Raw genomic sequence first — 17,278 nt, forward strand, 5'->3', positions numbered from 1 at the left:
GACAACCCTCAACTTTCATTTCCAAACAGAAATACATTACATGTCTTTCTTAAGATTAGTCCGTCTAACACACGTTCATAGTAGTCATAAACTTAGAACTTGTCTAAGTTATAATTCACTTAAGGAACGACCTTAAGAGTCCGAAACCACTCCTTGCATAAACAATATTGCGCAAAGCAAATTGTGCGTGAAAGATATATTTATCATTAACTAGCCTATTCAACAGCTCACCCGGAACAAGGTTTATTATTGTAGGAATTCATACGTCCCAAATACCACACTATTACCTACATAGTGCACAACTTTTGACCAGATCCCTACGGGCCCTCCCTCGTCAAAAGTAGCGCACTATAGGGAACAGTATACCATCTGGGACAACAAGAAAAGTCTGTTATCAGCTTGTGGGTTCTCCAGCGTGATAAAGTTGGTCTGGTATCAAAAAGTATGAAAGTCACATAGGAACAGACACACAAGAGCATGACATTCAGCATCCCTTAGTTACCTTGCCAGACAATTTGCATAACAGCATTGTATTTTGAACACACAGTACTTTCAGTTCGTGCCATATGTAAAGTAGTACATAACCAGGAACAAAAAAAACAACGAGCTAGAGACAGTCTGGTAGAAACCAAGTATCACATTGGTAGACGCTGCTGGAAAGACATGTTATCAAATGCTGGCTGTAATACACAATCTTCTTGGTTTTTATTCATTTAATGTGGCCAAAAGATGGGTAAAGTTGATATCACAAGTCTTATTGAATGCATGTTAATAAATCAAGAATGAAACTAAATTAAAATCCCCCAAAAGTACTCATTCAATTTCCATTCCAATCCTTCATATGTTTCTAGGAATATTTGTCATGATTTTGAATATCCCCCTTTACCTCTGGTATATCCTGTGAGGAACATAAGGTATGTCAGTTTACTATGACAAATAAGATAAACATTTTTTTACACCTCTCCCTTTGGCAGATATTTGCATTGTCACAGCAACAACATTCACAATGTCTACATTAATTTCCTGACACACATATTGTAAATTAGACAAACAAAACAATGATTTAAAATCTGGAGTATAAAGAAAAGGAACTTTGTGTTAAGATCCTAGTGGTCAGTTCAGGGTCATGTTTAGTAGGGGTATACTGTAGCGAAAGGTTTTGCAACAAAAATGTAAATCTGTGTTCTCATTGGACAAGTTCAGGTAGGAGTGGAGATCACAGTTTCACTCTGCTTCGAAATATGTTCCCCTACTGAACACAACCCAGGTTGCAGTGTTCAGTTCCCCCCCACCACGAGAAGGAACCAGACCACCTTCAACCTTCATTCCTGAGTCTCCATCATAAATATAGTTAAAACAGAGGTTAAATCCTGAGCTCATTCACATAGGTATGCAGTACTCCATGTTCTACCAGTTCATTTCTCTCAAGTCAGCAATCTGTGTTCTGAGCGGCATATGGTCCTGTCCTTTTGTCCTCAGCTGGCACTGGCCCTTCCTTCTTGACCCTGAGTCTATGGGTGGATGGGCTCGTAGAGGGGTCAAGGTCCAGTACAAGCGTTAGTTTTGGTTAAGGTCAGGGGTTAAAGTTCAGTGAGGTCAACTGAATGTCCAGTGCTGGTTGAGATCAGCTGTGTTGCAGTAGTACATCACTATCTGGCTCCCTATCAGGAGTAAGCATTTTCCACTGGCTGGGTTCTGGAGGAGATTCTCCTGGAGAGGGCAGAGGGTTAACACTACAGAGTCAGACCATGGTACTGCAGCTATGGACAGATACAGAACCGGTCAAAAGTTTGGACACACCTACTCATTCTAGGGTTCTTCTTTACTTTGACTATTTTCTACATTGTAGAATAATAGTGAAGACATCAAAACTATTAAATAACATATGGAATCATGTAGTAACCAAAAAAAGTGCTAAACAAATAAAAATATATTTTAGATTCTTCAAAGTAGCCACCCTTTGCCGTGATGACAGCTTTGCACACTCTTGGCATTCTCTCAACCAGCTTCTTGAGGTTGTCACCTGGAATGCATTTCAATTAACAGGAGATCCTTCTTAATACGTTTGAGCCAATCAGTTGTGTTGTGACAAGGTAGGGGTGGCATACAGAAGATAGCCCTATTTGGTAAAAGACCAAGTCCATATTATGGCAAGAACAGTTCAAATAAGCAAAGAGAAACGACAGTCCATCATTACTTTAAGACATGAAGGTCAGTGAATACGGAACATTTCAAGAACTTTGAAAGTTTCTTCAAGTGCAGTCACAAAAACCAACAAGCGCTATGATGAAACTGCCACAGGAAAGGAAGACCCAGAGTTACCTCTGTGCAGAGGATACATTCATTAGAGTTACCAGCCTCAGAAATTGCAGCCAAAATAAATGCTTCACAGAGTTCAAGTAACAGACACATCTCAACAGCAACTGCTCAGAGGAAACTGTGTCAATCAGGCCTTCATGGTCGAATTGCTGCAAAGAAGGCACAACTAAAAGGACACCAATAACAAGAAGAGACTTGCTTGGGCCAAGAAACATGTGCAATGGACATTAGACCAAATTTGAGATTTTTGGTTCCAACCGCCATGTCTTTGCGAGACGCAGAGTAGGTGAACAGATGATCTCCACATGTGTGGTTCCCACCGTGAAGCATGGAGGTGGTGTGATGGTGAGGGGGTGCTTTGCTGGTGACATTGTCGGTTATTTATTTAGAATTCAAGGTAAACTTAACCTTTATGGCTACCACAGCATTCTGCAGCGATACGCCATCCCATCTGGTTTGCGCTTAGTGGGATTATCATTTGTTTTTCAACAAGACAATGACCCAACACACCTCCAGGTAGTGTAAGAGCTATTTGACCAAGGAGAGTGATGGAGTGCTGCTCCAGATGACACTAACAGCTAACAGACGGTAGGCAATTAAGGTCACAGTTATGAAAACTTAGGACACTAAAGAGGCCTTTCTACTGACTCTGAAAAACACCAAAAGAACAATGCCCATGGTCCCTGCTCATCTGCGTGAACGTGCCTTAGGCATGCTGCAAGGAGGCATGAGGACTGCATATGTGGCCAAGGCAATAAATTGCAATGTCTGTACTGTGAGACGCCTAAGACAGCGCTACAGGGAGACAGGGCGGACAGCTGATCGTCCTCGCAGTAGCAGACCAAGTGTAACAACACCTGCACAGGATCAGTACATCCGAACATCACACCTGCGGGACAGGTACAGCATGGCAACAACAACTGCCCGAGTTACACCAGGAACGCACACTCCCTCCATCAGTGCTCAGACTGTCCGCAATAGGCTGAGAGAGGCTGGACTGAGGGCTTGTAAGCCTGTTGTAAGGCAGGTCCTCACCAGACATCACCGGCAACAACGTCGCCTATGGGCACAAACCCACCATCGCTGGACCAGACAGGACTGGCAAAAAGTGCTCTTCACTGACGAGCCGTGGTTTTGTCTCACCAGGGGTGATGGTCGGATTCGCGTTTATCGTCGAAGGAATGAGCATTACAGCGTGGCCTGTACTCTGGAGCGGGAATCGATTTGGAGGTGGAGAGTCCGTCATGGTCTGGGGCAGTGAGTCACAGCATCATCGGACTGAGCTTGTTGTCATTGAAGGCAATCTCAACGTTGTGCGTTACATGGAAGACATCCTCCTCCCTCATGTGGTACCCTTCCTGCAGGCTCATCCTGACATGACCATCCAGCATGACAATGCCACCAGCCATACTGCTCGTTCTGTGCGTGATTTCCTGCAAGACAGGAATGTCAGTGTTCTGCCATGGCCAGCGAAGAGCCCGGATCTCAATCTCATTGTGCACGTCTGGGACCCGTTGGATCGGAGGGTGAGGACTAGGGCCATTCTCCCCAGAAATGTCCGGGAACTTGCAGGTGCCTTGGTGGAAGAGTGGGGTAACATCTCACAGCAACAACTGGCAAATCTGGTGCAGTCCTTGAGGAGGAGATGTACTGCAGTACTTAATGCAGCTGGTGGCCACACAGATACTGACTGACCTTTGTTCAGGGGGGGTTCAGTTTATGTCTCAGTTGTTGAATCTTGTTATGTTCATACAAATATTTACACATGTTAAGTTTGCTGAGAATAAATGCAGTTGACAGTGAGAGGATGTTTCTTTTTTTGCTGAGTTTACATGATTCCATTTGTTATTTCATAGTTCTGATGTCTTCACTATTATTCTATTATCTAAACTTTTCACTGGTACTGTACTGAAAATCTATGTTAATACCTGAAAATGGTTGTCTAGCGAAGATCAACAACCGATTTGACAGAGCGTGAAGAATTTTGAAAAGAATAATGGGCAAATGTTGCACAATCCAGGTGTGGAAAGCTCTTAGAGACTTACTTAGAAAGACTCACAGCTGTAATCACTGCCAAAGGTGCTTCTACAAAGTATAGACTCGGGTGTGAGTGCTTACGTAAATTAGATTTCTACATTTCCTTTTCAATACATTTGCTAACATTTCTAAAAACATGTTTTACTTTGTCATTATGGAGAAATGTGTGTGGATGGGTGAGAATTCAAGCTGTAACAACAAAATGTGGAATAAGTCAAGCGGTATGAATACTTGTGTATACACATTACTTTAGTGCCTGGATGCAAATAAGATGCATGTTTTGGAATATTTTCATTCTGTACGGGCTTCCTTTTCAAGGTTAATATTGTTAAGTAACTACAATGTTATGTTCCATCCTCAGTTCTCCTACAACAGCCATTAAACTCTAACTGTTTTAAAGTCACCAATGGCGTCATGGTGAAATCCCTGAGTGGTTTCCTTCCTCTCTGGCAACTGAGTTAGGAAGGACGCCTGTATCTTTGTAGTGACTGGGTGTATTGATACACCATCCAAAGTGTCATTAATAACTTCACCATGCTCAAAGGGATATTCAATGTCTGTTAAAAAAAAAAAATTATAATAATCTTGGAAAAACCTCTCTGTGTAACGTTTGTCGTAAGTGGTAGGTGAAGTGGACCAAGGCGCAGCATGGGAAGTGTTCATGATTTCTTTATTCATAAACACACTCAAACAAAATAACAAAAGCGAAAACGCACAGTTCCGTCAGGTACCGACACTAAACAGAAAACAACCTCCCACCAACCCAGGAAGAAAACAGGCTGCCTAAGAATGATTCCCATTCAGAGACAACGATGGACAGTTGCCTCTGATTGGGAACCACACTCGGCCCAAAAACAAAGAAATAGAAAACATAGATTTTCCCACCCGAGTCACACCCTGACCTAACCAAACATAGAGAATAATACGGATCTGTACTGTCAGGGCGTGACACTCTGGTCTTTGTGGTTGAATAATGTTATGGGGTATTCTGTGTAGGCCAGTGACAAAATCTCAAATGTAAAATTCAGGCTGTAACAACAAAATGCAGAAAAAGCCATGGGGTGTGAATACTTTCTGAAGGCACTGTATATACATTTGCACACTATGAGATTGATATAATACTGTGAATTTCTGAAAATTATGATAACGCCCTTTTAGTATAAAACTGTAACACTTTGAAGGCACTGTGTATGAGTGTGCGTGTATGCATGCTTGTCCAAGTCATTTCCCTTACCTCTGTAAAGACCCACTCCTGTTGTGGGGCCACGCTGGTCCCTTGGCCCTTCAGTGTACAGAGCTCTATCTTAACCTGTTCTGGCTGGGGGTTGGCCTGCAGACACAGCTGCTTCCCTATGTTGTGACGCAGCTCCTTATGGGACGTATACTCAAAGTACTGGGGTGACAGAGAAGAGATACAAAGGCTGAGGAACTTTCCTTACAAAACTGGGTCCCTTTTAAAACCTTCTGAAGGCTTACAGAGAATGTATAAAGTCTTTATGATAAGGGTACATTAAGCCTTGAATACATTAAGCCTACTTGTTCCAAAAGAGACATCATCCAATTCAATGAGAGTCAATACTGAGTCAACCACACAACCACAGTGACAGGACAGTACCTGATTGCCCCCCATGTTGTGGCAGGTGTACATGATCAGTGGCTTTCCTCCTTGGTTGTTTTCTCCTACATCCAGACAGCTCTGAGTGCCAGAGTTCTTAATCTGCACACACACGATATCAACACAGCGAATAAAACATGCACTGCTGTCCCTAAGGCACAACGGAAAACGACTACAGTGAGTGAGTGTGTTTGTGTACACCTGCAGGGATTTGGGAACGAGACTTACCGCTCCAAACTTAGTCGGGGTGAGGTCTGGTACGAACATCTCGGGGTAGATATTATTCAAATACCAGGTGAAATTCTTACAATGTAGGCTCTCCCTCAGATTCACACGCTCGGAGATGTCACCAAACCCTTTCTGCAAAACACAGATTCACACGCTCTGAGATGTCACCAAACCCTTTCTGCAAAACACAGATTCACACGCTCTGAGATGTCACCAAACCCTTTCTGCAAAACACAGATTCACACGCTCTGAGATGTCACCAAACCCTTTCTGCAAAACACAGATTCACACGCTCTGAGATGTCACCAAACCCTTTCTGCAAAACACAGATTCACACGCTCTGAGATGTCACCAAACCCTTTCTGCAAAACACAGATTCACACGCTCTGAGATGTCACCAAACCCTTTCTGCAAAACACAGATTCACACGCTCTGAGATGTCACCAAACCCTTTCTGCAACACACAGATTCACATGCTCTGAGATGTCACCAAACCCTTTCTGCAAAACACAGATTCACACGCTCTGAGATGTCACCAAACCCTTTCTGCAAAACACAGATTCACACGCTCTGAGATGTCACCAAACCCTTTCTGCAAAACACAGATTCACACGCTCTGAGATGTCACCAAATCCTTTCTGCAAAACACAGATTCACACGCTCTGAGATGTCACCAAACCCTTTCTGCAAAACACAGATTCACACGCTCTGAGATGTCACCAAACCCTTTCTGCAAAACACAGATTCACACGCTCTGAGATGTCACCAAACCCTTTCTGCAAAACACAGATTCACACGCTCTGAGATGTCACCAAACCCTTTCTGCAAAACACAGATTCACACGCTCTGAGATGTCACCAAACCCTTTCTGTAACAAACAGAGGAGTGGAAATGAGTGAGAGGAACTTCAATCCTGTGCACTGATAGTTAACTTTAACCCCATGTATCATATATAGCCACTCATAAGAACTTGTATTTCAGCCTGCTCCAGATGCATATTAATATCTTATAAACCGATCGCGGTATGTGCAGACACGCATTATGCGCAGTAGTGCGTTGGCTTACAGTTAGCCTTGATTAAGATGTTCCTTTTGTGTCGAGCGAATGTGAGATTACCAAATCTGGCAAAACAAGATTATCTAATAGTATTATGAAACTTGGGAGTAAATGAAAACATGCCATGGGCTTAACTATATCTAGCAGTAGGACACTTGGAGTTGACTGAGCACATACCTCTTTGGCCATCTTGGCAGCGTTACTGTTGCGCCGGTAGTAGATGTGTTTGTAGTCGTCCATCCAGACCTCGGCTAATCGTACCTGGTTCCGTGTGATGACCTCAGTGCCTTTAGGGAAGGTGTGGGGGGACTTGGAACGGAACACGTGACCAACCACAGAACACGGAATGATCTCCAGCTGGCCCCCACACTGCCACACCTGGGGGAGATGATGTCAGAAAGTTGATCACAGTTAGCTGAATAACTTAGTGACCTGCCTTGTCACTGGAGGTACAATGACCAAGGACACACCGATTATTTGCAAATTGTATTGATGACATTCTGTGAACACTGATCCTATAGCAGCTGACTAAGTCACTGGCTGCGTTTCAAACTCATAAAAGACACACCCTCGTCTACTTACCCTCGCCTTACGCCCTTGGGGGAATCCCCACAGCCATTTTTGTCATCGGTCCAAATGATTAGCCAAGCAAGGGAAGTTAGCAAAGTCATCCCCTCAGCCCTTGTTTTTAATGGAGTTTGCGAGTGTACAATTATGTTCACTTCAGGGCCTGAAAAGCCCCATAATTCAATTCGCGATGATTGTACATCCGCTAAGAAAAGTCAGCCAAAACTTAAAACTTCAACATCAATATGGAGTTAACATACAAGTGTAAGTAAAAATGAATGTAAATAAATTAGAAGTTGTGCTACTAATGCAGAAACACGTCTCGTAAAAGTAATATTTTTGTTTGGTTAGCTTTTGGAAATTGTAGAAATAAAACATTTTTCTTCTTCAGAAGTAGCTAGGCAGGCTAACGTTAGTTAGCTAATAAATTTGCTAGCTATCATAGAGTAGGCATATACACTGCTCAAAAAAATAAAGGGAACACTTAAACAACACATCCTAGATCTGAATGAAAGAAATAATCTTATTAAATACTTTTTTCTTTACATAGTTGAATGTGCTGACAACAAAATCACACAAAAATAATCAATGGAAATCCAATTTATCAACCCATGGAGGTCTGGATTTGGAGTCACACTCAAAATTAAAGTGGAAAACCACACTACAGGCTGATCCAACTTTGATGTAATGTCCTTAAAACAAGTCAAAATGAGGCTCAGTAGTGTGTGTGGCCTCCACGTGCCTGTATGACCTCCCTACAATGCCTGGGCATGCTCCTGATGAGGTGGCGGATGGTCTCCTGAGGGATCTCCTCCCAGACCTGGACTAAAGCATCCGCCAACTCCTGGACAGTCTGTGGTGCAACGTGGCTTTGGTGGATGGAGCGAGACATGATGTCCCAGATGTGCTCAATTGGATTCAGGTCTGGGGAACGGGCGGGCCAGTCCATAGCATCAATGCCTTCCTCTTGCAGGAACTGCTGACACACTCCAGCCACATGAGGTCTAGCATTGTCTTGCATTAGGAGGAACCCAGGGCCAACCGCACCAGCATATGGTCTCACAAGGGGTCTGAGGATCTCATCTCAGTACCTAATGGCAGTCAGGCTACCTCTGGCGAGCACATGGAGGGCTGTGCGGCCCCCCCAAAGAAATGCCACCCCACACCATGACTGACCCACCGCCAAACCGGTCATGCTGGAGGATGTTGCAGGCAGCAGAACATTCTCCACGGCGTCTCCAGACTCTGTCACGTCTGTCACGTGCTCAGTGTGAACCTGCTTTCATCTGTGAAGAGCACAGTGCGCCAGTGGCGAATTTGCCAATCTTGGTGTTCTCTGGCAAATGCCAAACGTCCTGCACGGTGTTGGGCTGTAAGCACAACCCCCACCTGTGGACGTCGGGCCCTCATACCACCCTCATGGAGTCTGTTTCTGACCGTTTGAGCAGACACATGCACATTTGTGGCCTGCTGGAGGTCATTTTGCAGGGCTCTGGCAGTGCTCCTCCTGCTCCTCCTTGCAAAGGCGGAGGTAGCGGTCCTGCTGCTGGGTTGTTGCCCTCCTACGGCCTCCTCCACGTCTCCTGATGTACTGGCCTGTCTCCTGGTAGCGCCTCCATGCTCTGGACACTACGCTGACAGACACAGCAAACCTTCTTGCCACAGCTCGCATTGATGTGCCATCCTGGATGAGCTGCACTACCTGAGCCACTTGTGTGGGTTGTAGACTCCGTCTCATGCTACCACTAGAGTGAAAGCACCTCCAGCATTCAAAAGTGACCAAAACATCAGCCAGGAAGCATAGGAACTGAGAAGTGGTCTGTGGTCTCCACCTTCACAACCACTCCTTTATTGGGGGTGTCTTGCTTATTGCCTATAATTTCCACCTGTTGTCTATTCCATTTGCACAACAGCATGTGAAATTTATTGTCAATCAGTGTTGCTTCCTAAGTGGACAGTTTGATTTCACAGAAGTGTGATTGACTTGGAGTTACATTGTGTTGTTCAAGTGTTCCCTTTATTTTTTGAGCAGTATATTAATAATTATATAGGTAATATAAGTAGACATGCAATCATAATTGACTGTAGCGCATATAAAGCACCCACAAGCCACCGGTAGCTGAAAACAATCGTCGCAGGACGAACGAGTGACAAATTTCTGGGCAAGGGCGGTCCATTTAAAAATCATTCCTTCCTCCCTCGCCATCTAAGTGTATACTCGTCAGACGTCATGATACATCATCAGAAGTGTCCACTTAATTTGAGGGCCGAGAGGAGAGGGTATGTCTGTTAAGTGTTTGGAATGCAGCCACTGTCTTTCTGTTTTGACTTCCCAGAAGCCTCTGGGGCTGGTGTTTCCAGAACATTTTGTGCTATATGTCTGATTAGGATATTAAGGGTCTGTCTCCAAGAGGCCAGTTAGACATTTCCTTTGCTTCTGTGCTGGGTGGTGTCTCCCGGTTGCAACTTGTAATAAACCAGATTGATTAACTACCTATGACTGCTGTCCTTTTTCCTTCACCTGGAAATTCCCATTGCAGATACACATGCTCACACCATACACCATTTACACATTACAGTACATGTCATTTCAATCACTACAACATGTGCAATTAAGATGGGAGATTATTTAAGACCAGAGCCATATACAACGTTGAGGTCACATGACACCATTCAACCAATTAAATGTAGGTAATAATCAACAGAAACAGAATGTCGTTGAGAAAGCATTATGACTAAACTCTCTATATATAGCACAGTGTTTTAGACTTGCTGAAGTTCTTGATAAATTCCACTTCATTAACGCTGTTAGAGGAAAGGGCAGAGGGGAAACTAACCCTAAAGGACATCTCCACATTCTCACCACCCCAGATCTCCATCTTATCGTCGTACGTCCCAATGTGTTCAAAATACTTCTTGGAGATGGAGAAGAGACCACCGGCAAACGTTGGAGTTCTGAAGGAACAGACCCGTAGAGGTGACAAATGGTGTCAAGGCAATGCAAAAGCATGAGATAATATTGTATACACCGAGTGTACAAAACATTAAGAACGCCTTCCTAATATTGAGTTGCACCCCCCCTCTTTTGCCCTCAGAACAGCCTCAATTCATTGGGCGCATGGACTCTACAAGGTATCGAAAGCATTCCACAGGGATGCTGGCCCATGTTGACTCCAATTCCCACAGTTGTGTCAAGTTGGCTGGATGTCTTTTGGGTGCTGGACCATTCTTGTACACACGGGGAAACTGTGGAGCGTGAAAAACTCAGCAGCATTGCAGTTCTTGACACACACCGGTGTGCCTGGCACCAACTACAATACCCCGTTCAAAAGGAACTTAAATATTTTGTCTTGCCCATTCACCCTCTGAATGGGACAAATACACAATCCATGTCTCAATTGTCTCTAGGCTTAAAAATATTGATTTAACCCATCTTCTCCCTTTCACCTACACCGATTGAAGTGGATTTAACAAGTGACCATAGCTTTCACCTGGATTCACCTGGTCATTCTATGTCACGGAAAGAGCTGGTGTTCATAATGTTTTGTACACATGGCTGTTTTAGACGAAATATTTGATATATTCCACTTTATTAACGCTGTTTGAAAGCATGAGATAATATTGTGTAATATGTTACTGTAATATTGAAGTTACTATACATGCTGAATTGTGAGCTTTTCATTAACATCACTATGCAGGGGGTTAAATAAAGGGTAAATGAAATAAATTATGTAAATTATGTTTGGTGGGTCCCTAGCCCTTACTTGACGGGGTAGGTCTCGTCTTTGCGTCTGTTCCTCTCCTGCTCGGGGATGCCCTCCCAGCCGAAGGTGAGGCTCCAGTCAAAGTTTCCTCTGTTCTGGGCCTTAGCGGTGGCTACAGGCTTGTTGAAGGCAAAGTTATTCAGGTTGATGGTGGTGATCTCTGGGCTGACCACGGCCGTGGGCTCCTCTACGATACGAGCAAGCAGGGGCTCCAGCCAGCCATGGAAACACTCACCTGGGAGGGGAGAGGAGGGGAGTGTTCAGTAACTGGATTCTTTATTTATTTATTTTTTTACAACGAACAAAGCACAAAAAGGAGGTTCAGCTGACAAACGCTGTGGAACATTGCAGATAGAGATGTTATGAATGAAGCTGACTCCCTTTCCAATTCTACATGACAGAACATCATATACACTCTCGACACAATACTTTTCTATTTGAATGTTGTGTAACGTTGCATGTTGCACATGTCTAGTCGAATGCAGAACTCGTCATTGAGACAACGCTGAAACATCAATCCATTGGGCGAGTCAGTGCTACATTTTCATTTGCGCCGAAATCAAAATTAAATGACATTTATCGTGCAAACTCAGCAGGCCTTGGTGTGAAACAGGCTTTTGAAATCCTTTTTAATTAAGTCATACAAAAGTGTTACATTGCGTGAAGTTTAAAATACATCAGGTCATTACTAAATGTGTATTGTGATATATTAAAATGTTTTAACACAACAACAAAAAACATTTCATTTATAAAATATTTAAAATCAGTAGTCTTCCTCAAATGAAGGGGATGATTTGCAAGAGGGAGGGAATTTGATTTCATTGGTCCTCAACTCATGGCTCAGTAATTTCATTCAGGGAAGTTTAGCCGTGAGTTAGCCTGCCCCGGAGCAGGTTAGTTCTGAAGGATTCGTTGCCATAGAAATTTACCTGGCTAAAAGCTGAGCCACTTTCGTATGACCAGTTATCCCGAGATGACCAATGTTTTACATTTATACATGTTAGTCATTTAGCAGATGCTCTTATCCAGAGCAATTAGGATTAAGTGCCTTGCTCAAGGGCACAGACAGATTTTTCACCTTGTCGGCTCGATGATTCAAACTAGCCACCTTTCGGTTACTGGTCCAACGTTCTAACCGCTGGCTAACCGCTAGGCTAACCGCTAGGCTAAGTTACCTTGCTAACTCCTCAAACCTGCTCCGTAGGATACCCCTCTGGCCTCAGACCCCTTTACAGGATGACCCTGATAATTCACAGTATTTGTGTATGTATTTGTATAAGTTTCATAAACTCAGTGGCCACTTTATTATGTACACGTTTACAAAAATGTTTCGCTCCTACAGACAGTGAGTCACATGGCCACGACTTGTTATATAAAGCAGCCAGACAGGCGTCAGGCCATTCAGTTACTATTCGATTGAACGTTAGAATGGGCATAACAAGTGACCTAAGCAACTTTGAGCGTGGTACTGTATGATCGTCAGTGCCAGGCTCGCAGGTTTCAGTATCTCAGAAACAGCCGGCCTCCTGGTCTTTTCACGCAGAACAAAACAATACCTACTCTATCCTCCAATGTGTCCCTTGTCTATTGCTCTTCAATCACGGGCTGTGTCTCCGAGAATGGTGCGACAAACAAAACATCCAGTCAGCGGCAGTCCTGTGGGCGAAAACAGCTCGTTGATGAGAGGTAGAAGGAGAAAAGCAAGAATCGGGCAAGCTAACAAGCGGGCCACAAACAGTGGTGTGCAGAACGGCATCCCGGAATGCACAACGTCTTGTTCCTTGTCATGGAAGGGCTATTGCAGCAGACGACCACACTGGGTTCCACTCCTATCAAAAACAAGAAGCAGTGGCTCCAGCGGGCACGCAGTCACTGGACAACTGAGGAGTGGAAAAACTTTGCCCTGTTCAAAGAATCCTGGTTCCTGTTGAGTCATGCTGATGGCAGAGTCAGGATTTGGTGCAATCAGCATGAGTTCATGGCACCATCCTGCCTGGTGTCAACAGTACAGGCTGGTGGCAGAGTCAGGATTTGGTGTAATCAGCATGAGTTCATGGCGCCTGGTGTCGACAGTACAGGCTGGTGGCAGAGTCAGGATTTGGTGTAATCAGCATGAGTTCATGGCCCCATCCTGCTGCCTGGTGTCAACAGTACAGGCTGGTGGCAGAGTCAGGATTTTGAGTAATCAGCATGAGTTCATTCCCCCATCCTGCCTGGTGTCGACAGTACAGGCTGGTGGCAGAGTCAGGATTTGGTGTAATCAGCATGAGTTCATGGCCCCATCCTGCCTGGTGTCAACAGTACAGGCTGGTGGCAGAGTCAGGATTTGGGGTAATCAGCATGAGTTCATGGCCCCATCCTGCCTGGTGTCAACAGTACAGGCTGGTGGCAGAGTCAGGATTTGGTGTAATCAGCATGAGTTCATGGCCCCATCCTGCCTGGTGTCAACAGTACAGGCTGATGGCAGAGTCAGGATTTGGTGTAATCAGCATGAGTTCATGGCCCCATCCTGCCTGGTGTCAACAGTACAGGCTGGTGGCAGAGTCAGGATTTGGTGTAATCAGCATGAGTTCATGGCCCCATCCTGCCTGGTGTCAACAGTACAGGCTGGAGGCGGTGGTGTAATGGTGTGGGGAATGTTTTCCTGGCACATGTTAGATCCCTTGATACCAATTGAGCAACATTTAATGCCCCGAAGTATTCAGGCTAGGGGGTCTGACCTGGTACTACCTAATAAACTGGCCAAAGTATGTATGTATGTATGTATGTATGTATGTATGTATGTATGTATGTATGTATGTATGTATGTATGCATGTATGTATGTATATATGCAATGCCTTTATCACCTTGAATCTGGATTTATAGCCCTTCATCACTCCACTTTACATCTCTCTAAGCATACATGAGTGGAATGGTGTCGTACATCTAGGTTCTAGCAGGTAACCTGAAGAACAGGTTTCAACTGTTGACTACTAAGAGAACCCCAATCTACAACGGACATTTAACTGAGACAAACCGACTAGTCCTGACTTAAGGCCACTAACCACAACTGTTTTTATCAGTGTTCTTTCCTGATAGTTTCTGGTTGAAAATACACATCTACACAGGAGCTTTTAAACCAGAAGGTTTGTGTGGGCGGGAGTTTCAACTTTCCATAGTGACATCACTTTGCAGTAAATTGGTTAATAGACCAATAACAAAAAGAGTTCCAAACCTCTCTGCCAATAACAGCTAGTTTTCCCCCCTTCCACTCAGACCACTTTTTTGCTAAAAAGCTATGTTTGCCTATTTTAATGGAAATCTTTTACAGTAAGGTAATTCATTGTTACCCAAATTATTTGATATAAAAACTGCTGCATTGGGTCTTTTTCCCCAATATTGGTACTTGGGACTCCAACATTTCTGGTTTTGCCCTAGTACTAACACACTTCATTACACGAATCAAGTCATCAGGCATCAATTTGATGATCTCCATCAGGTGTATTAGGTGTGAGGGCAACAACTATAATGTGCATCTCTTTGAGTCCCCAGGACCAGGACTGGGAAGCACTGCTTTAAAGAACTCAATATAAATATCACAGGCAGACAGCGGGGAAACTTCTTGGTATAAACATTAACACATTAGAAAATCTACCACATACCTTTAACACTTTACAATAATATACATAACATGATTTATAAAGGGGTTAAAAGTAGTTTATAAACTCAGTTATTAGATTATAGGTAGTTCATCTGTACTAAACATTTAAACAGATACATAGATGTAGCACAATGGTTGTAAATGGATTGACCTCATGGGAACCATTTTACCCCCTCCACCTACCCTTCCATTTTACCCCCTCCACCTACCCTTCCATTTTACCCCCTCCACCTACCCTTCCATTTTACCCCCTCCACCTAGGTAGGATGAGGATGTCGTGGCTCGATTTGAAACCATGCCAACTCTTGCATATACAGTAGCTAGTCACAGTGTGCATCCAGGAAGGTGAGTGTCTGTCCCTGGGCCTCCCAGCATTCATTCATTCATTCATTCATTCATTCATTCATTCATTCATTCATTCATTCATTCATTCATTCATTCATTCATTCATTCATCCATCCATCACTAATCATAGTGTGCGTCCAGGAAGGTGAGTCTCTCTCAATGGGCCCCCCAGCATTCATTCATTCATATCTACTCACAGTGTGCGTCCAGGAAGGTGAGTGTCTGTCCCAGTGCCCCTCTGGCCCCCAGGAGCCTGGCTGTGATCAGGCCCTTCCTCTCCTGCTGTCTCACCACCTTTACTATATTCAGCTGTTTCACATACTCATCCAGCCGAGTCCCCAGGTGCTCTGGTAGGAAGAAGGAAACACATACCTGATATTAAAATATTTTCTTCAGGTGGTCTGGAGGTTAATGACAGGAGGTTAATGCTGCGTTCATAACAAAGTGGGAAACTCACAAAATACTACTTGTAAAATGGGAACGAGTTGTGTGTGTTCACATGCTTTGAACTCGTTGAAAACGCCTATTGGCGAAACGGCATAGAAGCTGCGTCAACCATAAAATAAAAGTACAGCTATCATGCTCGTAAACAAATTATAGTGTTCAAAAACCATATTAATAGATCCATTTTTATAATGTTTTGTTGTTGTTTATTGCCGAAAAAGCTGTTCGAGGTCATTTCCTTAGTACTGTATGTGACGTCAGAGTTCAGCATGTGGGAGAAATCTGAGCTCAGGCATGATAGACGTATTTTCCACGGGTTAGAGGGGCATTCAAGTGAATTTTTTCCGGTCGTATGCTTGTATTTACGAATTTACAAGATGTTATGAACACAGCATTAGAACAGCATCTCTAGGGAACTGACAGAGAGCAGGGGTGTGTTCATAGGACTGTAACCACATGCTGTCTAAATGGGATGGCATAGGACTGTAACCACATGCTGTCTAAATGGGATGGCATAGGACTGTAACTACATGCGACCACATCCAGTCATAGAAAAGACGGTCGTTAAAACAGGGAGATTAAACCGAACCGATTCAGACGGGAGGAGATAGAAGAGGTTCCAAGGTCCAGCAGCAGTTAAACTGTAATTAACCAACCAACTGTGTAAAAAGCACCTCCTTTTTTAGTCTGTATTACTGACGCTATGCCAATGTCACTTCCTGTTCATAAGGGAACACTCAGTTTCAGAATGACATGATCACAGTCATTCACACGTTAACAGTCTAATAATAATAGTAGGCTGTGTTTACACAGGCAGCTCAAATCTGATCTTTTTCACTTATTGGTCTTTTGACCAATCACATCAGATGTTTTCACATCAGACATTTTTCAGATCCAATTGGTCAAAAGACCAATAAGTGAAAAAGATCAGATTTGAGCTGCCTGTGTAAATGAAGTCACACATGCTTTGCTCTGAAACGGAGTAGTGATCCGTAGACAAGAAACCGAAGAACGCGCTCAGAAACAAGGAATTAATTTAATTATCTATGGCAAAATGCTTGGCTAAGATGTGTCCTAATGAATGACCCAGGCCCCGCAGTATGTTTTACTCTATGAGCCGGTGGTGTCAAGCAAGGCCTTGTGGCGTCAAGCTCTAAACCAAGGCCTAGCGACGTCAAGCTCTAAACCAAGGCCTAGCGACATCAAGCTCTAAACCAAGGCCTTGTGGCGTCAAGCTCTAAACCAAGGCCTAGCAACGTCAA

The 17,278-nt window shown here is 43.8% G+C and overlaps 1 protein-coding gene across 5 annotated transcripts in view; it reads right to left on the reverse strand.

The window, feature by feature from the left end:
* Positions 1-494: 494 nt before the first annotated feature.
* LOC106572703 (polypeptide N-acetylgalactosaminyltransferase 6) overlaps positions 495-17,278 on the reverse strand; it is a 34,805-nt gene continuing 18,021 nt past the window's right edge. For all 5 annotated transcript variants that reach the window (XM_014147101.2, XM_014147103.2, XM_045696365.1 and 2 more), the window contains exons 5-12: positions 15,770-15,919; positions 11,587-11,821; positions 10,660-10,777; positions 7,433-7,633; positions 6,200-6,331; positions 5,972-6,073; positions 5,591-5,749; positions 495-1,710 (exon numbers count right to left, since the gene is read on the reverse strand). In XM_014147101.2, the coding sequence (XP_014002576.1) occupies positions 1,597-1,710; positions 5,591-5,749; positions 5,972-6,073; positions 6,200-6,331; positions 7,433-7,633; positions 10,660-10,777; positions 11,587-11,821; positions 15,770-15,919 (1,211 nt within the window). In that variant the 3' untranslated portion in view covers positions 495-1,596. The remainder of the gene's footprint in view (positions 1,711-5,590; positions 5,750-5,971; positions 6,074-6,199; positions 6,332-7,432; positions 7,634-10,659; positions 10,778-11,586; positions 11,822-15,769; positions 15,920-17,278) is intronic.

The sequence above is a fragment of the Salmo salar genome, chromosome ssa15 (assembly GCF_905237065.1).
Source record: "Salmo salar chromosome ssa15, Ssal_v3.1, whole genome shotgun sequence".
Taxonomy (NCBI): domain Eukaryota; kingdom Metazoa; phylum Chordata; class Actinopteri; order Salmoniformes; family Salmonidae; genus Salmo; species Salmo salar.